At 43.3% G+C, this 12110-nt stretch overlaps 1 protein-coding gene across 1 annotated transcript; it reads right to left on the bottom strand.

The window, feature by feature from the left end:
* Window positions 1-5561: 5561 nt before the first annotated feature.
* LOC119652390 (protein atonal) lies at window positions 5562-6500 on the bottom strand. Its single transcript, XM_038056491.1, has one exon. The coding sequence runs from the start codon at window positions 6330-6332 to the stop codon at window positions 5577-5579; it is 756 nt and encodes a 251-aa protein (XP_037912419.1). The 5' UTR covers window positions 6333-6500; the 3' UTR covers window positions 5562-5576.
* Between the last annotated feature and the right edge of the window lie 5610 nt (window positions 6501-12110).

The raw sequence follows: 12110 nt of genomic DNA, 5'->3' as shown, positions 1-12110 counted from the left end.
CTCATTAAGTTCAGATTTATTGGAATAACCAAAACTAGGCTGAACACCCAATTTTTTACAAAAGTTCTTTTGCAAGCTTAAACGGCTATATAGGCCTCCTTAATCCTCAATCCTATGTTTAGACTCCAATTTAACGTAGGATCTATGATCACACCCTGATCCTTTGCGTTGGAGGAAAAAGTAAAAATTAGCCTAGAGAAGTGGAATTCGGATACCCTTGCCTTGCTAGTGAATAGCATCAGCTTCGTTTTGGTTAGATTTAAGCTGAATCCGCATTTTGCAGCACACATTTTTCCCAATATTCCATGTTTTCACCCAAAACAGAGGGAAACATCTTTAACGCTAATATCATTAAGTCGCGGAATACACCACCAACTTCAACCCACTCATATCCAATATCCGCAAAATTTCATCCATCACTATCAACCAGAGCGCCGGTGAAATGATGCCTCTCACAGCTCTAGGTAAGCAGAGCAGACCAAATCAGATTAGATTATTCTGACTTTCAGCAAGTGCTATTTCGTAATCCTCCTTTACGTTGTTGAATGCTTTCTTTATATCCAGGAATGTAGTTAGGAAATATAGTTACAGAGTGACGACCGCTAAACCGTAGAGAGCGGTTTCTGTTAATTTGCTTTTGAGGTAGGCGTGCTGAGATTCGGAGAGGAGCAACCTCTCAATGATAGCCGTTAAGTGAACGTCTTGGTCACCCTCTATAGTCTTCAACGCTAAAGGAAATAAGACTCATTGACCGATAGTCCTTCACACACTTATAGCCGCGCCTGTCCGCTTTCGGTATGAATCCTATGTCCACGCGTCTACTGAAGTGCGGCACATATCCGGCAGAAATGCAGCTCCGGTAAATCTCCACAAGCAACGATACAACCCTTTCATATTATTTCCGAAGCATGACGGAAATTTATGTGTCCAGCTAATTTTACCCATGGTAATTACCATTTTTATAATCCACGTAACTGAGGCTGCATGTTCCCGTGGCACTGATCATCCATCTCTCTTTCCAGAGGCGGACGGAGACTGGTAGGGAAGCGCCCATAGAATCAACATGACACGATTCACAGGCCATTCATCTCCGCGGATCACGTGCTTTACCCCTATTAAAAACTAACCAGGTGTTATTCCCCGAGCAAAATAGAGGCACTGTCAGCTTCCAGTGACCACTAAATATTGCGACAATTCTGGCAGTCAACAGTCAACGAATAAGGCCTTTAACTTTGCCATGAAATGCTGACCAGACGTGTTCACTGAGTTGTTCAAAGCGTGCATTTTGGATGGGATATCTGTATCATTGAAACCAACGGCGATGGACCCAAGGTGAACGTCATCCCCGCGGATGTCCCACAAGGCTCCGTATGGGCCCACTGCTATGGAACATTAAGTTCAACAAAGTTCATAATTTTCCGGTTACGGAGGAAGCCGCGATGGTAGTTTACGCAAACGTACTAGTACTGGTTGTGATCGCAAACTATCTGGAAGATTCTAGGTTTTATCTATTCCACCTGAAAAATATTATCGTTGGTACGGCCAGAAACATACTTAGCCCCAGTCGCAGCGGCTGTGGAGACCTATCACGAACTCCGTCGAGCAGAGAAGCAACTTTACAGACAGAGCATGTAGTCTAGGACAACCAACAGATTCATCAACTTCACGCAGGTCTTACCTACAGCTCAGCAGAATGAAGTCATATACACCTCCATGCTCATCTTGACAAGACAAAGGAAGAAATCTGATTTCCGACCATATGGGCTTATTAGACGATGAGTTCAGCATTTCAATGAACTGCTAAACAACCAAAGTATCGACGAGGTGAAGGTCCCGCTAACCGATGATGACGGACAAAGGCTGCCTCCAGCAAGCATGGATCCAGAAACCAACGAAATTGCACCCAAACTTGCTAAATGTGAAGGCAACCAACTAGACTAAGCGGTTCATCAACTTATGCTCAAGGGTCAAGGTTTGGAACAACGAACGATTGGCAACGGATTATTTTTACTATACAAGGTACTGATATTCCTCAGGAACTTGGGTTCTTAGACAGAAGAATTGCAAACTCTTAACCACATTCGAGAGAAGATTCCAAGAGCGATATCACAATCGTCAAATTGTGGATAAAATCCAGGATAATAAGTTGAGGTGAATGGATTACTTGATCTGAATGATGCAAATGATGTGAGAATAATACAGCCCAGAAAGTCTGTTGGAATAATATCTATGAAAAGAAAGGACACGGGGCCGAGAGACTGGTTGAGTGTCACATTCGTGGAAACGCATTTAGGACGCACCCATTTAGTGAAACAACATGCTCATCGGCATGGAAAGTCCTGTGAGTCTACTCTTCATTCATTGGTTACAAAGATAGAGGACGCAACTTTGAATGGCGAGTACGCGGTGGAGGTGTTTGTGGACATTGAAGGGGCGTTTGACTGTGCGCCTTTTCAAAAACTTTGTGATGCCGCTAGAGCGCATGGTGTTGATGATGCTTTAATTAAGTGGATCCATGTTATGCTAACGCAGAGATTGCTGTGCGCTGAGGTGGGTGTCGATCACTATCTAACCGCAGAAGGAACGAAAGGCTGCCCCCAAGGAGATATGGTTTCGCCACTTCTGCGAAGTATGCTGATCGACGACAAATAAAACCATAATGGGTTGACTTTGCCTTCCTGAGATGAGGGGTACTACCCTTCAACTCTCCGAAGAAGTAAAATATCTGGGAATCACTCCAGATAAAAAACTTCTCTGGAACAAACATGTCGAGGTAAAGATGAAACGAGCTCTTACAGCTTATGGGCTATGCAAATGGACCTTTACCTTGACATGGCGATTCAGGCCTCATGTGGTAATGTGGAGACACGTTGCTATCATTAGAACGATGTTCGTTTATGCATCCGTAGTCTGGTGGGTTAAGGTGAGACAAAAAGGTTTTCACCGTAAATTAGCAGCACTGCAAAGAACTGTGTGTCTGGGTATCACTGCTGTCATGAGCACGACATTCGGCGCAGCTCTAAATGCATTACTCAATATGCAGCCACTGGACATATTTATTCAAAGCAATGCAATGAGAGCAGCTCATAGTTCGATTAGATCTATGGGGAAACCACGGATCATTGGAAGAGTTACAGCGAGTACTGAATCCAGTTTTTACAAAGCCTTCCGATTCTCGTGTCCCCATACATCTGTTTCTTATGAGATATGAAGTTATCCTGAAGCGTAGGGAGAACTGGGAAATCCCAGACGAATGCGTGGCGGGAGATACTGAAGTTTCCACACCGATGGCTCACAAACAGGACGAGGTTCTACAGGCGGAGTCTACCTCTCGAATAAAAACGAGAAGTGAGGTTTTCTTTTGGGACAATATGCAAGAGTTTTTAACGCCGAAGTTTATGCGATCCTAAGGGCGGCAAACTGGGCGATTGACGACCGCTTGAAGGGCATACACATCGCAATCTGCAGTGATATCCAGGCAGCATTGAGACCGTTGAGTAGTCCTTTGGTGACCTCGAAAATCGTTCAGGAATGCAGAAACCGTTTGAACTCTCTCTCTAGATTCAATTGGGTGAAACTACTTTGGGTACCTGGCCATTGTGACGTAGATGGAAATGAAATCTCGGATGCTTTAACGAAAGAGGGGTCAATCTCCTCCATGCCGGGACCGGAACCAACAATTGGATTACCTATAGACCTACCTATAGACGCATCACACATCAAATCTTCGGTGCCGATGTTCACCAGTTGCAACGGCTAGCATCACATGCACTGACTCAAACATAAATCCGGCGAGCACAATGGGCCACCATGGGCTGAGTGCTCAGAGGCTTCTCCCCCACCACAAACACATACACTGATAAGGCTTCGTTAGAGAGCGCTGAACAAGCAATTGCGAGAAAAGGACGGAAGTGGTCCTCATCACCAAGCTTTAAAATTAGGGGAGGTATTATAATACCCAGGATGATGGTCATCCTGGGAATGATGATAGATATAAAGCTTAATTTCAAACAGCGATTAAAACGCTCTATACAAAAAAGCATTCACAGTATGATGTTGGCAGGAGGGACACGATTTACTGGTAGGCTACTTACAACCAGGGTGGTGAGTCCCATCTACTGCATGCAATACTTCCATTCTCCGGCTATTTGAAAGTAATTAGTGCCGTCACAATTTTAATTTTCAACTCTGGGAAAAGGAATGGGCGATCATCAGTCAATATAGATGAGGTTCTACATGAAACTCAGTTAGAGCCATAAATACTGACACATTTTTTTTTATTCTCGATTTTGAATCTATTAGGATTCAATTTTTTTCCCAAACCGAATACAAGGGTCTAATCAAACAAATAATGAAACAAAATTGACGAGCTTCAAAGAGGTCCATCTACATCCTTATCCAGTTGGTATAGAACTTCATAACAAAACACCGAAAAATTCTGAATTTGAAAGAGATAATTATGAATTTGACTTTCAAAACCCATACAAGAAAAGGCATCAGGTTCAAATGAGCAACGCATGTTATATAATACCTTATAGTGGTTCCACGGGATGGGATGGGGGATGGTCATGAGTGTTTTTAATGGATAAAAATTTCACACACTGGCATGTCTCTCCTTAAAAAATACAGATCGACGGATAGATGCACATTAAACCGATTTCAGAGGTTTTGTTTCACATAAAATTCTAGAATTCAGAACAATTAAAAAAAGTAAAAATATCTCGGGGGTGTAATTAATTTAAAATGTTCTGTTACATTTACGGAGATTTGGCCAATAAAGTATCTGTACGGGCGTCACGCGGATTATTTAATAAAACATGGAATTGTAAGGAAAATTGAAAGTGGGAGAAAACACGAATGCTGTTCTGCTGTGTTCGCAAATATATCTGTTGTGAACCACGGCTTGAGCGGAATGTTTGCAACGTCGTGAGGAAATTGGCTTGGCATATTTCTTTCATTTTAGTGTTTCATTTGAGTGTGTTTTTTCAAACATTTTTGCGGTTTCCTTTCTTTCATATTAGGGAAATATATTTTCCAGAGCGAGCTCCGGAAATACAGTGCTTCTTCGTAATTTTAAGAACCCTTTTTTCTTGACATAGAAACTTCGAGAAAATAATGACCGCTCGAAGGGATTTTTGGAAACCTTAAAAAGCCAAGATGTTTTCAACAAATAATACTCAATAAATTTTATAAAATAATTTAATATTTTAGTCATATAATATTAGTTTATACAAAATGTACAGTTATATATACAAATATTGTCGCAAACTTAAACAATTCCAACTATAAGTCTTTGCCAAATTAAAATGATATAATTCATTACCAACTATTTTATAAGCGAATTTTCACTTTTCTGTCTTCCATAATATTAACAATATTTAATTAATATTTAACATATAATCTCCATAAATAAATAACTTTAAATAAAACCTAAAAATTAATGAAAATGGAATTTTCTAGCCACTGGTGATGATAATTACAAAACATGATAAAAAGTAATATCAAGTCAAAGAAATTGGATTAAACACTAGCCAATAATCGATTTTTTTTTAAAATTGTTCATGTCCTTAGATCCTCTATTGTAACAGATCGCACAAGGCCGTTATATATGTCTGTGCCATTTGGAGGGTTTCGTGCTTCGAAAGTTGCCGATCATTGCCCAAGGACGGTAGATACTGTCTCAACCTATCGAAAGCCTGATTTAAATTTTGCATCCTTCTCCTCTCCCGGGCATTAGCGGCCAATCTCCTGGATCTTTTCACAATGGGTGATACCTGTTTTGTTCGTCGTTTCTTACCCTGAGTAACCCCTGAAGGATTCGTTGTCGTCTCATCAACTGCAGTAAGGTCGGAACTGAACATGCACATAGAGTCATCGTCACCACTTTCGTCAAAAAGTCCTGAATCGGAAAAGTCGAAACTATTCAAATCAGGACCCACAAGGCTACTGCAAATCCGATTCTCCTCCTCAAGGTCAGACTTGGACGCCACCTTTTTATTGCACGCACGTGGTCCTTTGGGAAGTTCGCTTATTCCAGGGTGAACTATCTGAGGAATATGTTTTTCACTTAAATTTCCTGGCACGGTGGGAAGGGCTCCACTGGATCCGTACACCATGGTATTCAGGTCGACGTACTCAGGACTTGATGATCGAAAACTCGCTGGGCTGGGCGTGCTCCATCCATCTGAGTATGACCCGTCGTAATTTGAAGTCGACACAGGATATTGCGATAATCCGAAATTGGATGCTATGAGGCAACTATTCTCTGATTTTATAACCGGCATGTTTTCATGACCGGAAGTGTAGTAGTAACGATACATTTCACTAGACATTTTTTAAAAAAAAAGTCCTTTTAAACGGTTCAAGTATTTTCTTTTATTTTAATTGATTTTCGATATTAACATCAACAGGACACTTCAATCACACGAAATCAAACGCTTTTCCACTATTCAATTCGATAAAGAAATAAAAATCCTCCGTATGATAACCACGTCCCAGTATCCTCGGAACGGTGAACGAAATCTGACTGGATTCGCATTGTTCAACCTGAATTTATATCATTTCTCCCTTAATCCCCTCCACAGGTGAGCACGTGCCAGTAAACCAATGAAAAGGAGCGCCAGCCTCTACCAAAGTAAATAGAATCCTCTTGTTGGATTGGTCAACGACAAAACCTGACCTGACGGATTGCATTCAGGTTCCAAGTAACCGCGCATTGGTCTCTTGGCCACCAAGACGGTATCAAAGGTAACCGACTGGAAAGTATCATATATAAATTCAGGTTGGTGAGAAGCGTCTGCTCCTTGTACCTGTGCGCATGTTGGCATGCGGTCAATTATAGAAAATTTGTATTGAATTCAAATTTGAACAAACATGTGCATGAGCATGATGCCCTTTTGCGTTCCTGTCCGTTTGCAGGGATGAGAGTTTGGGTGCAACGAGAAATAAGGGATGATTTTTAGCAACAGTTGTTGGATTTGAAATGATTCGGTGTAAAGGAATTGTACAGATAAACGTATATTAATCGGTTATTTAGGTGGATGTCTGCTACAAAATAGTAGAAGCTTGAACTTATCAAAAAGGACTTTATTTTTATTCCTTGTTACTTTGAATTTCAAAAATATGTCCTGCTGCCTGGGTGCCCCAAATCGTGAACTGCATAGAACACATCCTTGCAAAAACTGGCCGGAATGTATGGTCGAGGTCCCTTCTCCGAGTCTTCGCAGAAAATAGTTTGGTTTGAGTCGAAGATAGGCAACTCCCGAAATTTGTATTTGGAGTTGGACTTAAGGCTCTTCTTGTACCTTGGCGATAGCCGGAAAGTCGACTGAGGAGGGGACGTTTACTTCGGAGATACGTGACAAAGCGTCAGCAACTATGTTCTCCTTGACGGACACGTGCTGTATGTCAGAAGTGTACTGACTTATGAAGCTCAGGTGTCGTAGCTGACGAGGGGACGCTTTGACGGGCTTTGGTTTTAAAGCATACGTTAGGCGCTTGTTGCCCGTGAACACAGTGAACGGCCTGCCTTCTAGGGAGAAACGAAAGTATTTGATGCTCAAATATGCGGGGAGCAGTTCTCGATCGTAGGTGCTGTAGTTCCGTTGAGCGGAGTTCAGCTGCTTAGAAAAGAAACTCAACGGTTGCCAGATTTGATTCACCTTTTGGTGAAGAACAGCACCTACTGCGATGTCAGAGGCATCAACGAATACGGCTGGAGGTGCATCTTATTGAGGGAATGACAAGAATGTATCATCTACTGACTGCTATCGGGATTTTTCAAATGCCTGGACAGCCGCTTCAGACCACAGAATCACAAGTACGTGTCCAAAACAGACTGATGGTGGGCGGCCTTGGGTAGGAAACGACAATAGAAGTTTAACATGCCCAAGAACCTTCGCAGCTCTTGCACTGTCTTAGGGTGCGGGAAGCTTGAAATTGCTTGCGCCTTGTCTGGGTCGGGTTGGATTCCGTCAAGGGTAATGGAATGGCCGAGGAATCTCACCTGATTCTGGAGAAACTTTTATTTGTCCAGGTTTAAGACAAGGAGACGTTCGAAAATCCACTCGAGATGGGCCAAATGCTCAGACTCTGAGGAAGAAGCGACCAGAACATCATCCATATATACGAAACAGAAATCAAGGTTTCGCAGGACCGAGTAGATAAACCTTGGAAAGAGTTGCGCCGAATTGCACAGCCAAAAACTCATCCAAAGAGTGCGCATATAGCCGTCTTTGGTATATCTTCGGGAACTACAGGGATTTGGTGGTAGGTATTGCCTAAGTCCAAGGTCGAAAAGATGCGCAGTTTGTGAGATGGTGCGCAAAATCGTGGATGAGTGGAATGGGGCAGCCTCGCAGAACATCGTGCTTCACTGGTTTCGGGAGACTAAATTCTGTAGTAATCTGGCTGCACTTTTGGAGGAGTGCCCGAACACAAGTGTCGGTAATGTCCTCCAAGATTACGGAAACGCTGTTACTTGGGTAGGTCGAGATTCTCTCTGACAAAATGAGGTTGGTTGTGGGGTCTATAAGTGACCTGTTCTGCAGGTCCACTAGCAACCAATAGCGACACAAGAAGTGTACGCGTAAAATGGGGAAGTCGACATCCGCTAGGATGAACCGCCACGAAAACGTTCTGCGCAGGTCAAGACTCACGTCCCCTTGCCTGTACCCGTAGGTATTTATTTGTGAGGAGTTCGCTGCTGCGAGTTTCAAATTTTTGTGGTTTTAATCGGTGGTGCCGGGCCACGGGAAGAACCGAAACCTCCGCGCCAGTATCATCAAGGTAGCTGCGCCTCTTGAGAGGGTCTTGGACCGTGAAGCGACGTGCCACTGCGTTCTGGGTGGCCGTCGCCAGGACCCCCTTCGTCGCGAAGTTATACGGTAGTGTACAGCTTGTAGCTTTATCCCCGAATCTGCGATGGCACCAACATATACCTGGGTCCACAGGTTGTCCAGACAACCGGCTACCCGATCGGCCTTTTCGGGTGATGGACAGTGAGCGAGCTCGCGACCTACCACCCGAACGCTTAGCGTTTCACGTCGCTTTCATTTTGGCCATGCTTGCAAAAAGAGTGGCCATTTCGCATTTTAATGAAGCCAATTCCTCGGTGGGCTGCTCTATGGCAGATAATGCAGAACGCGCGTGCACCTCGATGACAAAATTGCCACGAACCATTTCCCGATTCCTCAAAATGGCGGTCATTCATATACCGGTTGTTCTTCTTTTCCTGGGCTCATCCGCTGCCTCATTGCCTCTAATCCAATATGTCCCGAAATCTGAAAGTATCCAGGCCCTATTTTTCAAAAGAAACTTATTCAATATATTAAGGCACCTAAGTGATAGCCGCCTGGCTGTGGGTCAGACTAACAATTTTCTACCCTCGTTTGGAGTTTAGAGTATGCGCACCTAACTATGGTACATATTTCCATCGGTTCGGGATATGTTTTCTTTGGACCAACGACCCCTGCGCCTGCTCTTCTGTGAAGAACCTTCACTTACTGAGTAATTAACGAAAGCCTTAAGTTTCACAATTTTGATAACCGATAGTTGACCTCGTAAAGTGTGGTTTATTTAAAGCTAGAACCACTTCCTATTTAGGATGTTTGCAGCAAGCCATAAAGCCATATCAGGTGACGCAAAATTCGACAAAATTAGCATCATCGCTGACTTCCTCCAAGCCATTAACGCCCTCATCAGCAAAGCCACAGCAACTACCTAGCCGCACAGGCGCTTAATGAAATGAAGAAAGCTCAACTTAAAGAGGTCCTTATCTTCTAGTGTCCAGGGCTAAAGCTAAAGTTATAATTTTTTATTGTGAAAAGGCAATTGAGGCTGCTAAACGAGCTAGGGTGATTGGACTCAAACTCCATCCACCCTCCGTTTCCTCAGACACATGCCAGACGGTGCGTAAGACCATTCGCGCTGAATAGAACGAAGAATACAAACTAACTGCCTTGGTCATGAAGTTCTTTGCTGGAATCTTCCATGACGGAATTAAAATGCAACATGATGGTCTGGATGCCTCTGAGTGAAGGATAATTCTCCCGGAACGGATACTTACAAATTGTTTTTAATTGCGGAGGTTAAGCAGTAGGTTGGATCATGGCGTCCTTGATTCGCACCGTTTTTAGCAAGCCTTAGTGCGCTCTACCCATTGTGGTTTAGTTTGTGTGCTTAAGAACCCCAGAAGTTTAGCTAATAAGGAGAACTAGATGGATTTGAACTGAGCACTCTGGTCGGTCGTGATGGTTAATAGCGTCCCATATAAACCAATCCGCCTACGAATGAAAAGTAAAGGCGACTATTGCTTCCAGCTTTCTGGTGAATCTAGCCACGATAAGGCAGTACTGGAACCCTTAGCAGGGAGGAAGCTTAATGTCGCCAATCTGTCTACAATAGCTACCACAAAGCGGGCTTTCTTGACGTGGGAACCGGTTTCGAACTAACTTCTGACTACAAGATTCCGGGTCAAATTAAGGAGCATCACAATTGTGCAGTACTATGCACCGAAGCAAACTTGCGATATAGTGGAGAAGGGCGCTTTCTACGAGCAAGTACAGCCAATTCAGGAGAGGTTTCCTAAAGGTGACATTGTGATCGTGATGGGTGTGTAGGCTCTGACAACACCTCGCTCAGGCATGTGATGAAGAAATCTTGGTGACCGGAGGTTTGAAAATTTCTGCAGCTTCCCCCGCTTAGTCATTTATGGCCCATCGTAGGGTATTCGTTTTGAATTTGACAGTTTGGGGGTATTTGTGTGATTCCTACCATCGCAAAGATAATAACTAAAATAATCCTGGAAGGTATCAAAGAAAATTTCGAAGATTTAGTCGACAGCTGCATTCACCAAATCAACACATTGTAGATCATTTTGGAACAGTGCGCGAATTTTGATCTTCACTTCATCTGCTCTTCAACAATTTCCAGGAAGATTTTGACAATGTCAGCAGGAAATGCATCTGGTGTTCTCTACGCAGGAGGGACATTCTGGAGAAATTAGTGGTTAGAACGACGTATGACTGCCCCAAATGTTATGCGCTGCACTGAGGTAAAATCTTAGAGCAAGGGGAAAGGGAAGCCAGACGATGTCACCGATATTATTTCTTCTTGAGCGTCATAATTGAAACCATTTCGTTGCTAGCTACGCCATGCAGTGAAACCTACTTTGTGTTTCATCCTTTACTTCAGATTATGGTGTGAATGAATTAAATTCTTTTTAACCGAAACCAATATTGCATGACGTCAAAAATGAACAAATTTTTTTAGAGGCCTTCGGTTAGCCTTCGTCAAAAAATGACGTGATGGCGAGCGTGATTTTAGCTTATTCACGGTGTCCCGGAACAAGCACAAAAGCACAGTGGCGGAAAGGGCTGACATAGTGTCGAGCAAAGGGTTGCTAGGAAGTTTCAAGTCCTCCCCATATACTAGCTTGACGGAGCTGGCGGCAAACTCTCACGATGGCTGTACCTAAGCCAAATAGAACTAAAGGCCCGACTTGCGACCATTAAGAGTAATCGTGTGTCATTATTGCGACCTCTAGTGTCCTACGCCAGTGTTCCAGCATCCCATTGGATAGTGGTTGATACGCAATCGTCCGATGGCATTTGAAACCTAGAAATTTGCCTAACTCCGAGAACAGGATAGACTTTACACTTCTGAAACATGATGCACTGTCTAGCTCAGAATTTAACATCCTTATTCATTAGAGACCAGAAATATTTGCCAGTAACAAGCCGATTCATTGTCCGCCAGGGTGCGCTAAATCGTGTACTGCATGGAACAATTTCTTGTAAAAAGTGGCCAGAATATATGGCTCCTGTGTCATCCTTCTGCACTTCGCCGATTCCTAAAAACCGGCCTGAAATGCATGACAAATTGTCTCCAACTGCATTATCCTTGCCGGACATATGCTAGATGTCTGAAGTAAACTGGCAACGCTGTCACTATTGCTGCTAGCTTAGAGATGGTAGCCGCGAGGGTGACCACCACCACCACAGCAGCAGCAGGACAAGCACCAAGTAAAAAGGTAGGCAAATTATGCCTACTGATCCTCCAGGTTAGGGGATGGGTGGGGCAATCCTACACGGAAAACAACATGTTATAAA

The sequence above is a fragment of the Hermetia illucens genome, chromosome 3 (assembly GCF_905115235.1).
Source record: "Hermetia illucens chromosome 3, iHerIll2.2.curated.20191125, whole genome shotgun sequence".
Classification (NCBI taxonomy): domain Eukaryota; kingdom Metazoa; phylum Arthropoda; class Insecta; order Diptera; family Stratiomyidae; genus Hermetia; species Hermetia illucens.
The sequence above is the reverse complement of the archived record's forward strand: the minus strand, read 5'-3'. Positions and strand labels throughout refer to the sequence as shown.